Here is a 15084-nt window from a genome sequence, read left to right on the forward strand (position 1 = left end):
TTTTTGTTGGCATATCGTTGCCTTTCAGTCTTGCAGGAGAAAAAGACAAACTCTTACCTGCTTGCCATTGTGAGTTACTGATGACAAGATGGTTCTCAGTGTCTTGAACCCCATAGCAATGTCGAGAAGGTGAGCAGCGAAGAAGAAGTTGTTGTAGTGTCCAAGAACGGACATGGTCATGTACCAGGCAAGGTAGAGGAAGGACTGTGGAGACAAGACGGGCGCAAGTGCGTCAGGACACAGAACCCGGACAGCGCCACGCTGTTGGACCTCGCTCTACCTCGACTGCCCTCCACGCCGTCTTCTCGGACCACACAGCCACAGAATTCCAGGTACAGGGCCAGGCGCCCTTTCTGCTCAGGGAGCTGCTTCCACTGTTAGGGAAGGAGTCAGCTGCAGGACACCTCAGTAGCAGGTAGCAGTTCTTCAGGTTTGAGCTCTCAGGACAGTTCTCTAAGATCCTGGGCTAGTGGCTGGGTGGGGGGCGGGAGGGGATTGGAGGCGGGAGAAGCTGGGGGTGCCGCCAGTTTCAGGAGCATAGAACTCACGTCCACTCTAAAAGTCAATGCTAACATCAGAGAGAGATTTGAAGGCTAAATGTGCTGTGTGCGCTGTATGAGGGAGAAGGCAGGAGGCAGAGCGGCAGGAGGCTGGGGGCCTTCCTGTTCTGGGAGCGGGAGGCCAGCGAGAGGGCTGAGAGGGGCAGGAGGAGGGGGGCTGACATCTGACAGGGAACATTCCTGCTTGACCAAGTCAGCCAAATCTCACCATTCTCTCCAGGGGCTTCCCACAGCCAGCAAACAGGGGCAATCAACCGACAGTTACAACTATTCAAACTGAAAATTCTAAGGATCAAAAATGTAACAATACAGAGCAGGCCAGGACAGGGGTCATGACAAGTGGCTTTCTCATCATATTTGGGTATGAAGGGAAACCACATTTATTTCATAGGCTCTGAGGCTCTTAGATAAATGGTGGGTCAACACAATAACCTGATTATTTATTTTGGGAGAAACTAAAATTTATCGCAATGAATGTTCTTAAGATTTTTATATGTTTAGAATGTTTTTTTTAACATCTGCAAAGCGAGACATGTGCCATTGCCCACTGAAATCTAAATGAAAATATGCATGGATGTTCATCTCGCTTCTATCCTTGTGTAAATATATCCTTGTTTTAATCTATCCTTGTTGAAAGAAATGGAAGGAGAGAAGGGCTGATCAGCCATTTGTTCCCGCAGGTCTCCTCCGCTGGGCTCCCCGTTACACGGGCCGACTTCAAGTAGTGTGAGCGAGCAGTGTCTGCGGGCACAGCAGCCTCAGCAGTCAGAGTGACGCCTGTCGGGAGGGAGGGGCTTACGTTGTCAGTGAAGACCACTCCGAGCTTCCACATCTGATACTTCACGTCGATGGAGTTCAGCCTGCAATGACAGAGGAGGAGAAGCTTTAGAAATGCACGTGAGGCCGACTCCGGATGTTCCTCGAGGAAACGGGGCCACCCCAGGGCCCGGGCTCTCTCCCAGGTCCTGGGAGGGGTGAGAACTCCCCAGGCAGCGTGTCCCCGAGTTTGGGGGCTCTGCTAGAGGGCTCTCCAAAAACAAACAAAACATCACCACCTCCGTCATCTATTATGTAAGAAAAGTCCTTTCTTTTTCACCTTCTTTCCCTATGTTAAATACAGGGTCAACTCACGCTGTGGGTGGCAGTCACGCTGAGAAACTGCCCGATGTCAGCTAACGAGCGCCCCCCAGCATCCGCACCGACTCGCATTGTACGTTTGTACTTACACCCCGACAGGACAGTTTTCACTTCAACTGCTTGAAACTTGCACGGACACCCACAGTCACTGTATGACTACACTCCCTTGGCCAGTAAAAGGGCCCTTTCATTCTGGTTTTGCTGCCTTTGTTGTCAGAAGCCTCACCTTGGGTGGAGAGTACCCAAGGAGGAACTGACCTGTCCTCTGTGCCCATGGCACTTTGCAGACGGCCCCCTCCCCAATTGAGTCCCCAGCAGTGTCCTTGCTTCAGGGGCTGGGTCTGCGTATTCCTTCCTCTCTGCTGACCTGTGAGCTCCCCAGCACCAAGCACACGATTTCCACACTGAAAATCTCCACAAACACATGAAATGAAGAAATCTTAATGTAACTGTTCGTGATCTTTGCAGATTAAAATACACACATATTAAAACATGCTTTTTAATTTTCATTTTTTTAGAACTTGCCACACTGATTATGGGCAATATTCCAGGTAATAGATATGACAGATGATACAACAGACTATAGAATTATAGTAGTATTTTTTTCTAAAGGGCGTCTCTGTTTTAGTCTTTAATTACTTCTTTAATTATTTAGTTTAATGAGGCCAATCTTAAATTGTAAGTGCTAGAATAAGTAGTTGCTAATCACAGCTGATTCCTTAGGAGACATTTCCCCCGATGGTTGAAGTTTAATTTACTTTAGCCTAGGATTTTCTACGGTAAGAAAAGTAAGTTGTCATTGAACTATAATTAATTTTATTATTAAATAACATTTTTTAAAGTTCCTTGAATATGTACAATGGGTTTTACTATAAGAATAGCTTTTCTTGGCCCTGGCTGGTGTGGTTCAGTGGAGTGAGCACTGGTCTGCGAACCAAAGGGTCGCTGGTTCTATTACCAGTCAGGGCACATGCCTGGGTTGCAGTCCAGGTCCCCATGAGAAGGGGTGCATGAGAGGCAACTGTACATTGATGTTTCTCTCTCTTTTTCCTTCCATTCCCTTCTCTCTACAAATAAATAAACACAATCTTAATAAAAAATAGTATTTCTTAAGTTAAAAAGGAGGAGATGCTAAAAAATAAACAGCAGGGCAATTAGCATAAGAGCATGCCTGTTCTCCATGAAAGCAACCTAAAACAAAGAAAGGTTTACATCAGGAAGCCTCAATTCCCTATGGTAGACTGTGCTTTAATCTAAAAATTATTCTTATAATTAGTTATTGTCTGTCCCTACCACACATCAGGGTGCCAAGTTTGCTCTCAACATCACCAAGCAGCACATCCTCTCCGAGGTGCATGGTGACACTGTGAGGTGGGTGTGGCAGTGGGGCTGTTTGAGTGGGAATGTGGTGGCCATGCCGGGCCATCAGGGCAGGGCTGTCCCTGGGCCCCAGGGCGGGGAAAGCTATCAGCCAAGAGCTTGGAGCTCTGCTGGGTGGTTTTGGGATATGTGAAGTACACACCACCTCTCTGGCTGCTGCAGCCACTCTGTCAACAGGAGGCGAGCTGGCCACCTGTTCAGATGTGTACACACCAAGCCTTGTCTATTCAGTTCATAACCGAATGACACAAACAGATACAGGGCTCTTCCAATACCCAACTGTGCATGTTAAGATAATATTCATACGGAGCCAGATCATCTTTTAAAACGTGATCTTTCTGAACATTTTTGTAAGAAAACAATACATGTAAATATTTTCCTGACAATGTACATCATTTACTAGATCTTTGTGCTTCTAATAAATGCCACGTTCATTTCTTGGTACTCTGCTAGGGGTCAAACTTGCAAACATTTACTGTGTAAAACAGTGGAAAATCCTGCTAATTTAGAACTTTTGTTCACAGTAAAAAAAAAAAAATCTAAACTTTCCTTTGATTTTTTTCTAACTTATTTTCTAGAGTCACAAGTGAAACTATGAAAAACACGTAATTTAGTAAAATTATTTAATTCTACGTTGCTTATGAGGGGTCTACGTGTTAGCGGGAAGCTCTGCCCACCCACACCGCGGTCCTTGTTTCCGACACTGCTTCAGTGCAGGGGCCTCGCTCCTGAGGACCGCCACCTGTTGTGCCTTTTACACCGTGACCATCTTTAAGGGCCACATTTGTTTTCTTAAAGGGTCCAAGTAATATTTTGGATCTAGATTCAGTTTTTGTCAGATATTTGCCTATCTCACTACTTTTTAACAGGGTGCACATTATTTTAATGACCTAACAAGTCTCCAGAAAAATAAAAAATATATGACCGATGAGATAGGTCAACCAAAACATTTTTTAATGCTAGCTAAAATATTTATTTAAGGCAAAATAACATTGCTCTATAGAACCTCAAATACCTATCCTTTCAAAATAATCATCACATCCCTACCTGACTTGAGATTATAAACATGCAGATAAGAAAGTCTCACATGGTTTTTGAGGGAACTATTATGATTCTTTTAAAACATTAAGTGGATATAATAAGAAGGTATATTTTTAAAAGCATGGATGCTTTACATTTATTCTAGCTGCTTCAATTTGCTGCACACACACACACACACACACACACAAAGTCTGTCCAGAAAAAGTCCAGCCATTGTTAATAAAAAGAGAATCGTTTACACCACATGGATGGAACCTGGCAGCCAAGGAGAGTGGACTGGAATGAGCATGTGTGAACAGTGATGACTTCACTGTGCTAGTCAGTGGGGGCAGTGGACACCACTGAGTGAGCAAATGTACTGTGTGGCCATCTGCATTCAAAATGACTGAGAGAGTACAGTTATGAATCTACATCAGATTTTGCCTTAAGCTTGAACATTCCTCCATGGAAACTATTCAGATGATTCAGAAAACTGCAGCTATGAGCAGCTGGTAATTGGCAGCTTCATCACAACAATGCACCTGCTCATGCATCATGTCTCATGCAGATGTTTTTGAAGAAACATCAAATCATCCAGGTATTCAGACACCTACAGGCCAGATTTAGCACCCTGCAACTTCTAGCTTTTCCCAAAAGTAAAATCACCTTTGAAAGGGAAGCGATTTCATACCATTGATAAGATTTAGGAAAATATGACGGGGCAGCTGATGGCGACTGGGAGAACTGCGTGAGGTGCCAAGATGCCTACTCTGAAGGAGACTGAAGTGTCATTGTCCTACATACAATGTTTCTTGCATTTTGTATCTTCTTCAATAAATGTCTCTACTTTTCACATTACAGGGCTGGACACCTGGACAGACCTCATTTACATATGTGCACTCACACTATATGTGTGTGTACGTGTGAGCGTATAAATCAGTCTCTGGTGAATTCAATTCAGCTGTTTGACATCTTTATAGCACATCATAGTATATTATTTCATGCAAGTATTATATTAGAAGTATTTAATTTTCAAGTGCACTTTCCAAATAATGATATAGCAGCATAGTATTTCTGACATATGAAGTCTTTGCTATTTGAATAAAAAACAATCACATAATTAAATAAAATGAATGTTGCACCTTTCTGTTAAAGGGCTACATTGTTCCTTTTTTAAAAACTTAAGAAAATTAACTTCTTTTCAAACAAAGAAGTATCAGAAAATAAAGTGGTATAATGCACTTTTGCATGTTTTACTTTGACTTAAGAGGCATTAAAGATAGAAAAGGCAAATTCAATTAAGAACACTTATTTGCTTTATGTAAATAACAAAAAGGAATCTTCAAAAGTTAATAGAAAAGAAGCCAGTCATTCCACAGCTCAAAACAGCCGGAGGTATACAGTGGCCTCTGTGTCCACCCTGCGTGTCTCTCGTCTCCCTGTTCCACTGGCCCTGAAGAAGGAAACCGGGGCCCCTGCAAGTTCAGAATGCTCGGCTATTTCTCCTTTCACCGGGGACAGGGCAGGGTGACACTCACACGGCTGAGAGGGAACTGTCTTTCTTCGGCTTCTTCTTCTCCCGGGCGTCACTGAAGTCCAGAGCCGCTTTGTCCATGCCGAGCAGCTCACTAATTCTGTCCCTGCCGTAAAACTCTCCGTATTTATCCATAACCTAGGGGACAGGAAGAAAGAAAGCCTCAGCCATCAAGGAGCCACATCTATGTGTCTATATGCATACCAACTTCTAATTACTTTCATAGCTACTATATATTTGTCTTATTTGGAAGTCCACTTAAAAATCTACTTTATGGCTGTGGATCTGCAAAAAGAACATACTGGCTAAGAAGGGCTTCTGATGGCTAAATGAGCTGGAATTTATAAAACAGAGCCTAGCGGGCATTTCTGCATAGACCTCTCACACAAACCACACTTCAGGGAGAAAGGAGGCTGCACCTGCCTCTGCACTGAACTGCCTGCCTGCACCATGTTCCTTCCGCCTGAGCCCCACCTTGGAGAGGAGTTCCTGGAGTCCTATTTCAACCAACAGAACTGACCTTCCCCATCCAATTGGAGCTGTGCAGCTATATCCCCAGAAGCATCTTTACTGGCCAGTTGGAGAGGCTGCAGTCTGACCAATCAAGACAGTGTGTTTTGGACCAATCAAACTGTGAGAATTTGGAGTCCTCATTTGCATGAGGATGCACCACTCAGAGACCAGGGACAAGGACTTCTCTCTATCTGTCAGCTCCCCTCTATCTCAGAGCGCATGCTTTCCCTTTCCGTGGAAGACATCAGCTGGAGCTGAAACACCAAAGATGAAACACTGAAGGCATCTCTCCAGAGCAAAGTGGGGAAAAGCCGTCTGGAGGGGTGATGCCCCATCCAGGCTGCCTCCAGCCTCAGTTGCACTGCTTCATGACTGAGCCATTGCTATGCTGAGCTGCTCCATTGCCATTCGGTTCTCACAGCTCTGCTGTGTCACAACTGAGCCATCTACCCTGATCAGCTTCACTCCTTCACAGCACCCCAGACTGAAGATCCCTGTTGGTGTGAATTGGTGCCGACGGTCGTCCGTCAACATGGGATCACCCTGCTCCAGAGCGAAGCAAACTCACAGCCTGTAACTAAAGCCCGTCTGAGGAACAAGACTCCTAACTTGAGAAGAAGGCACGTGAGAGGAAGAGCGTGGGCCGAAGTAGTGGGCAAAGAAGTGGGAGGAACTGGACTAAAAGAAACATCTACCAAATTCGTACTTTGTGCCAGGAACTACACTAAGAACTCTGACATACTTCCCCTCATGGGACTGTCACAGCGTGTAAATTTTGTGTTGTTAGCATCGCATTCTACAGATAAAGAAATGCATCTTATAAAATATAAAACACCAAGGACGCTGAGTTTGGGACGAGCTGGGGTCGGGAAGCACCGGGCAGAGCCTGGCTCCCAGCAGGGACCGCTGCGCAGACCCTGCGCTGGCTGCCACAGCCTGGGCCCCTCCTGGCTCTGGGCCTGTCCTGTGCCACCCGACTGCAGCGATTCCTCAGTGATGCTGGGCATGGTGCCCTGTCACTGTCCTCTGGTCCTCAGTTTAATTCCCAGCTAGTGTAGGTGCTGTGTGTGTCGCTGGGACCACTCCTAGCAGCCCCTCGCCCCTCTGTCCTCTGTCACGCTCGCCTGGCTTTCCCTGTGTGTCACACTTCCAGGTCAGTTCTTAGACGTCCCAACCAACCATGAAAATGGGAGGAAACAGGGAAAGTAATGAACACAGAGCAGGAGGACAGTGAGCTGGTAGCAAAAGGGGGCAGGAAAGAAGGAACAGAAACACAGAGGAACACAGCAAGCGAGAACAAGGGAAGAGGGGAGTTAAGATTAGAATGGATGAAAGAAAAATACATAGATGGAAAGAAAGGATTAGCGGAAATAAAAACTGGCCTTTTCTGAATGTGTACAGTCAGGAAAATGAAAAGAAAATGTAAAAGAACAATGGTAGTTGAAAACCTATGAGCACAGGTTATTTAGGTTAATTAAAACAAGGTGTTTTGCATTATTCTCATGGCATGAAACACAGGGGGGGTGGTCTGAGGGGTTCTTGGTGGACTGTGTTTGTCCTGCTCGCTGGAGACCGTGCTGGGGACCACAGCAGGAATGCCACAGACACTCAGAGTTGCAATTACAATCTATCCATTTATTTCACTCTGAATATATAGTTTCATTCAGAGAAACTCTTGCTTTAATAATGTAGAAACTTCTGAAAATGATTAACTAATGAAAATAAAATATTCAAATTTTCTACTTAAAATTATTTTAAAATTATTCTTTCAAAGCTGTTGCCTAAGAAGTTGTTCAATGTTACTCAAAATGCTGTCACAAGGAGATAAAAACTTACATCAAAATAAAAATCGATAGACAGACTGCTTCTTTCATCTAGAAAGTCTTGTTATTAAAATAAAAAGCCAATGTGCTTCATGCTTGATTTAAACTCCTGAGGCAAGCTCTGTAAGTGCCCTGAGGTTGGTTACAAAACGTCTGTGCCTGCCTGTCCCCATCCACGGCGGGAGCAGCGCGGACCTGGTGGAGGCAAAGGGGAGCCGCTCTTTCCAACCAGTCCCGGACCGCCCGCGCTGATGGCAGAGCTCAGCTCCTCCCCGCACACACACACATAGGCACGCACGGGGGTGGTGGAGTCAGTTTGGCCACTAGAGGGGCTCAAGGGGAGGACAGGCTCGAAGGCTGTGGCTGCCGAGCTTCCCACTGCGCAGGTGCAGGTGCACGCTTCGCGTCATTGAAAAGGTCATCTACATTAACGCCCTGCGGTAGGAAGGGTGGGGATGATCCTCGACCCCAAGATCAGAGCTTTGGGGCTTTGTGCCACAGTCCACAGCTGAGCTGTCTCAGCGTTCTTTTTTTCTTCCTTTTTTTTTTTTTTTTTGTAATCCTTACCCTAGGATACGTTTATTGATTTTAGGGAGAAATGAAGGGCTGGGGTGGGGGCGAGAGAAAGAAAGACAGGGAGACATTGACATGAGAGAGAAACGTCAGTTGCCTCCCCTATAAGCCCCGACCGGGAATCAAACCCGCAACCTCGTCATACACCCTGACTGGTGATCGTGCCCACAACTGTTAGGTGTACGGGACATGCTCTGACCCCCTGAAGCCCCTGCCACAGCTGGCTCAGTGTTCTTCCCACCCCCCTCTGGAGCAGTCTGAGTTAGAAGCATAAAACTTCACAGAAATAAGATCTTTAACATTTCTATTAAGGACATACAATTCGGTTTTTTGTTGCTAGGCAACAAGCTCACCTCTTTAGTGTAAAGGGGATCCCACCCCAGGTGACTTATCAGCTGTCTCTGTGCAAATGACCTTCAGCCCCATAGGTTCCCGGGGCAATCTCAGGGAAAACTCCCACCGTTCCGGTTCCTACACGGCTGCACCGCCTGTGTCAGAGCACAGGCAGGTGCAGAGTGCGGGATCCTCCCGTGCAAGGGATGAACCTCACGTTCAAACTCCCGCACGGTGAAATGGCGCTGACCCACACAGTGCGCACTTGGGCCTCATTCCCTGTATGAACCACAGTGGTTCAAATCTGAGCTGCACTTTGGGGGGAAAAATGACAAATTTATTCCTTCTAAGAAGCATTACCTTTCTTTTAACAAATTTGTCCCAGTAGTTGTTGGGAAATGACCTAAAAGATATAAAAGCATAGAAGTAAAAGAGTGTCATTTTAAGAAATAACAACAATATATTGTTTGGAATATACAAAATATTTAACATAATATGAAAACATTTTCTTCCATTCACAAAAATTAAAATAAATTTGTTTCCCATTCATCTTGTCCTATAATTTTTCTACATCACTGGTATGTTGAATATCATTTTAAATATTATTATATAAATACAGGGGTGGGCAAAAGTAGGCTTACAATTATAATACAAATATATAATATGATAGTAAATAATAATACAAGAAAAATCTGTTTTGTGTTCTCACAACTATAAACTTACTTTTGCTCACCCTATATATACATGGAACTCACAAAAAGGCTGGTATTTTATTGGAGAAGAACATGAGTATATTCATTAATAAGCCAACTAGTTCTGTTTTTCATTGACTTGCAATGTGTCAATATCAATATAGAGACTGCTTTGTCAAGTGCCTTTAAAGTATCGAAAAACCTGACACTGTTTCCCTGGGAGGTGGAAAGAACCTCGCTGGCACCAGTCACTCTCAGAAAACTGGGGCTGCCGAGCCACAGCCTCACGCTGCACCCCCGCCCAACACGGAGTCGCTGGAAGGGACAGGCTGGTTTGATGTAGTGTGGACAGCTCAAGTTGCTAAACGCAGCACAGAGCGTTTAGAGACAACATTCACGGGATCATCCACACACAAATCCTCCCCATTTGAAAACCCAGAACTTACTGGTAATGGTAACTTTTTAAAAGTAAGCAGAACTAATCGCAACAAAAAGAAGGTATTTCTCTCTTGAGGGCCACAAGCTATTGCATTATTAACACTTTTAATGGTAGAAACTTGTACTTTGCGATGGGCTTATATCTGGCACGGCAGCCAGGAGCCTGGACCATGATCTTACACAGCTAAACAATCAGTGCACAGAAAAGTGTGTTTTCTGTCTTCCACTGCACACACCCTAGTGCTCGGCTGGTTTTATGCTAGGCTGCTTGATGGCACCAACTGAAAGTTTACAAAGTAGATATATTAGTGGGAATTCAACTCCCGTGCCTTTAATGCCACACCTCCTACCTTAATGAGTAGATTTGCCTCTTCTACGCCTCTGGGGGAGATAACCCCGCCAAGCAGTCTCCAGGCCCCAGCTGCGCCGCACCCCCCAGCCCTGCCCTATGCTCCAGCTGTGTCCTGCTCTGAACGCTGGCTGAGCAACACAGGCAGAGTTCCACCAGGGCTGTGGGAACAGACCCAAAGTCCCTTCTGATTAAGGAATTCAGAACACAGATGGCAAAAACTGATGGGCTCCACTGAGGGGCTGATAGCACTGAGCCTTTTGATTTTCTTGGCTGAATATATACTCATTAATCACCTCTGCTACACCTCCAACAGTGCCACAGGCAACCCCAGCCAAGTGTTTCATGTTTGGAAAGCTGAGAGCACAGAAATGTCTCTTATATTCTTTACTCACTGTGTGTTGATCACGAGTCTATCCCATTGGCCTTTAATATCATCTTCCGAAGGCTGTTCCGTAATATAAAGCCCATCAAATTCCAATTTTCGAGCTACTTCCTTTTCACGCTTAAAAATAACCAGTGGGACCTACATTTAAAAAATAAACGTGAAATCAGTTTAGATTTTCTGGCCTTGCCTGCGGTCACTATCATTACAACACAGCCTTTGGGAAGAAATACTTCCCATTTACCTCCAGGATGGTAAAAACGGAATGAAAGTAAGTCGGGTATATTTTAGGCAGAAAGAAGCATCTAGAGGTTTTGGAAAAACAGGAGCCAGAAGAGGTATTACACATATGCACTCAATTTCCCACACACAGTTCATAGGTAAATGCACTCATGAAGCCACTTCTAAATATTAAGGAGATGAGGACCAGGCTAAACTGTTTTTCTTCGGCGTATTATAGACACATACATACGGCTGCAGCAGAAATGAGTGCCATAAAACACGACGATGGTACTAAGGTTCTAGAATGCATGCTTTTAAGAAATGATGTTTTTGCCCTGGCTGATGTGGCTCAGTGGATTGAGCACGGGCTGGGAACCAAAGTGTCCCAGGTTCGATTCCCAGCCAGGGTACATGCCTGGGTTGCAGGCCATGACCCCCAGCAACCGCACATTGATGTTTCTCTCTCTCTCTCTTTCTCTCTCTCTCTATCTCCCTCTCTTCCCTCTCTAAAAATAAATAAATAAAATCTTTAAAAAAAAAGAGTTATTCTAAAAAAAAAAGATTTAGAAAAAAATGATGTTTTATTTGAGGACTCTCTTTAATAATTCCTTGCTCAGCACACCCACATGCTAATTTGAAAGACATTTTAATTTCAGCATCAGGAAAACTCTTTGCTTTTCAAGATGGCTCCGGAACACACTGACTCCCTTTGCACATGTGCAGACTTCACACAAGAAAGGTGTGTACACTCTGGAAGCATCCCTGAACATCCCCCGTAAAACAAGGGAAGGAGAGGGGTCGAGAGCAGTTTCTGAAGAAACGTCACAGTCGGGTCTTCGAGGCTGGGCCCTGGTTTTTCAGAAGTTCTAGAAGCTGCTCGGCAGGGGCAAGGGCAAGGGCAGGGGCAGTGAAGAGAAGGCGTTACAGTGAAGAGGAGTCCTGCTACAGAAAGATGAAGAGACTCACAGAGGAAGTGGGCAACCCTGCGCCTCAGACGCCGTCCGAGTGCCGTGCACCAAACAGCACTGCTCCCTGGAGGGTCTGGGAGCAGCTGCACGATCCTCTAGGGAAGTGAGACAACCTGGAAAGCATGTCCACCCAGGACGGCAGCAGGTGCGTCCCTAATATCAGAGCAACCAGCTGCTGGGCTTGAATGATGTAGTTCTCTGATTCCTAGGACACAGAGCACTGCTAGCAGACACAGTGGCGGGGCCACTTCTGTGGGGTCAGGTTGTGGGGGAACAACTACAAGTGTGTGAAAGGAAGCTACAGTCACCCAAGGCCACCACACTTTCCAGGGTGGCCCGCAGCCAGAGCCTGTGAGTGTGGAGTCCACAAGGCCAGGCCCCAAGGTCCCAGCCCCGGACACCCAGCTGTCGCCACTGTGGCACGAGAGCCAGCCCGGGCCTGCCCTGCACGTCTGCCCTGCAGCCCGCATTCCCCCAGGGCCTCCTGCGCTCTCCCCTCATCCCACACAGGCTGACTTTTGGAACATTCCCAATGAGCTCCATGCATCTCAGAACTGCTCCCCTAGAAGCCCAGCCTGCAGCAGACTGGTGCACAGGGACAGACCGAAGCACAGGGACCCCGCCCCCTGCCTTACTTTCAAGCAGTAGTAGCCGATGATGCAGAAGAAGGAGATGACGGTATGCAGCACGGCCAGGATGCGCAGGGCGGGCTCCATGTAGCCGCTGCTCTCCTCCAGCACGTAGTGCACGGCCGCCGAGCCCAGCGGGCCGCTGTCCAGGCTGCCGTCTAGACCACCGTCGGGGCCGCTGTCCAGGATGCCCACTCTAGGGTTTCCACTTGTGCTGCGATGGGGGAGCTCCTTTCCTTCAACCACAGAAGAAGTGGACACCTGATTCAAACCATTTAAAGTGCAGTCAGTTCGCTTCCTCTACGATACGGGCACGAACAAACACAGTGGAAACCCAGCCTTTTCCCACAGAGCCGGGTCAGCTGCCCGGCACAACAGAGGTGGCTCCTCCAACCCAGTGGCAGAGAGTGGACACTGCTGGGCCCCCCTTCTCGGTGACCAGGAGTTGTGGGGACTGGCGTGCATGGGGAAATAAGGCAGCTCAGCCGCCCTCTCAGTGACAAAGAGAAGTGAATGTGGCACTGAGCCCAGTGGCCTGGGAATGCTGTGGAGGACCCTCAGCCCGCCCGGCCCACAAGCTCACAGGGTCAGGAGGGACACATCTGCTCAGCCTCACACACAACCAGGGATGTGCCTGAGCATTCGGTTCCTCTTCCGTCAAAGTGCGTTTTAGAACAGGGTTAGGTGTGCCCACTGGCGGGTCTCTGAGCCTTCACACCAATTCGGTAACCTCATGCTGGTCGTTAAAGGACTAAGTCATACGTACCTTATAGAAGAGCAGAATGAAGTTGATTGCAAACGCGACAAATAAGGCTAACATTCTCATGTTGTAAAAGTTTCGAGCAAAATAGTTCTGAGGGTGAAAAGAAAGAGAAAGGTCATGGCACTGACAGACGTGAAATCTGCAGACAGGCAAGGGGAGCACTCACTCGTTCACCTGAAACTACTTCCTGGGCAGCCAGTGTGTTGAGCACCATTCACAGTGCATCAGAAAACCCAAGGAGAACCCCCACGGAGGGCACAAACGGTAAAGAGGCACCCCAGGCACCCCCACAGGTAAAACACGACTTCAGGGAATGCTAGACGCCATGAGGGGGCCCTGCCAGGTCAGTGCTTAGGGGAAGGGCGAGATGGCCCTCACAGGTGGTCGGGTGGGTCGCTCTTGGGCAGCCTGTGAGCAGAGCCCTGGAGGCCACAGGGAGCGAGTCAAGTGAACGACTGGGGACAAACAGTGCACTGGAGAGAGACGAGCACGCAGGGTGAAGTCCTGAGCTCAGGGCGACCCCGGGTGCTGGCTGGTGAGGGAGGGGACAGCAGGAGCTCGGGGGCAGCAAGGCAGAGCTTGCAGGCCTCTGCTGAGGTGGGTGACATCCGGAGCCTCGCTGGAGACTGTGCACAACCCCCTTAACCACTGTGGCAGCACCTTCTCCCCCATCTGTGGAGTGCAGATAAAACACCTCGAGAGGGAGTGAGTCTGGGGAGCAGGCGGTAGGCGGGGGGAGCAGCCTTTGTTCTCAGGGCAAGTGGGGGATGCCTGCGGGACTTCCCCGTGCACATGCCGGGGCTCTGAGTCACAGGCCACGTCACAGTGTCAACACGTCTCGTGGCCCCTCTGGGCACACAGGCCTGTTGGTGGTGTCATTTCCCACACGTGACTCTGCCTTTACTGTCACGGCTGACTGGACCCAGTGGGCCACCAACCCAACCTGGGTCCGTTGCATCGGTTCATACTGGAAGTGGACCTGGGTCAGACAGGCTGAGTTAGTCACTGGGCTGTCTGAGCTGGGAGGTGACAAAGTCCTGAGACACCGGGCCTGGGGCGGCCTGAGGTGACCGTGGCCAGTGTTGAGTGCGCAAACTGGTGAGCAAAGAAAGTCCCAGTGCTCAGAGTGAGCTTGTGACCCTGGGGGCAGAGGGATGCTTCCCACACTGTGGTCAAGCACACCCCGTCCTCACCTGCAGCGCGGCCACTATCACCGCCCCACACTAGGGTCACGCGGGGCTGTCTAGAGCACGCTATGCTCAGTATACTCTGCCTTCCACGGTACAGAGAAGGGCAGACAGCTAAGAAAACCTAGTTAAAACTGTCAGTTAAATGCACGCATCTGTGTAAATCATACAAGACGTCCCAGATGCGCATACATAAGCGGTTAGAATATCGCATGGTTGGGTCAGTCCACTTCTGTTGTAGGTGCAGTTCTAAAATACAATGCGTTTCCTGACTGTGCGTTTTTGATTCCCAAAGGCTACTAAACACCGAATAAACAGCACATATGATTTTGTCTTTCAAATGGCTCTATTGTAAGGAGAGCTGTTCTCAATTTCCAGGTCTGATTTCATTGGTCAGCACCTCTTGTGGGTTTGTTCTGCACACTCGTCCTCCCAAATTTCCTGCTCTAAAAACCACGTAGAATACAAGGTGGGGCACAAGTGGTGTACAGCTTTGAGTTCTCGAAACACCGAGTTTGTTCTTGTATCATTATTTATCAGTTATTTATTATTTTGCATACAAACTGCAAAGTTACTTT

At 47.4% G+C, this 15084-nt stretch overlaps 1 protein-coding gene across 6 annotated transcripts in view; it reads right to left on the reverse strand.

Moving 5' to 3' along the window:
* RYR2 (ryanodine receptor 2) overlaps positions 1–15084 on the reverse strand; it is a 540637-nt gene that overhangs the window by 27012 nt on the left and 498541 nt on the right. For all 6 annotated transcript variants that reach the window (XM_045860807.1, XM_045860777.1, XM_045860769.1 and 3 more), the window contains 7 exons: positions 13323–13409; positions 12563–12817; positions 10748–10878; positions 9234–9276; positions 5636–5769; positions 1360–1420; positions 58–204 (listed from right to left, as the gene is read on the reverse strand). In XM_045860807.1, coding sequence (XP_045716763.1) covers positions 58–204; positions 1360–1420; positions 5636–5769; positions 9234–9276; positions 10748–10878; positions 12563–12817; positions 13323–13409 — 858 coding nt within the window. The remainder of the gene's footprint in view (positions 1–57; positions 205–1359; positions 1421–5635; positions 5770–9233; positions 9277–10747; positions 10879–12562; positions 12818–13322; positions 13410–15084) is intronic.

Source organism: Phyllostomus hastatus, unplaced genomic scaffold, assembly GCF_019186645.2.
Source record: "Phyllostomus hastatus isolate PE091 unplaced genomic scaffold, TTU_PhHast_1.1 phas_contig_148, whole genome shotgun sequence".
NCBI lineage: Eukaryota > Metazoa > Chordata > Mammalia > Chiroptera > Phyllostomidae > Phyllostomus > Phyllostomus hastatus.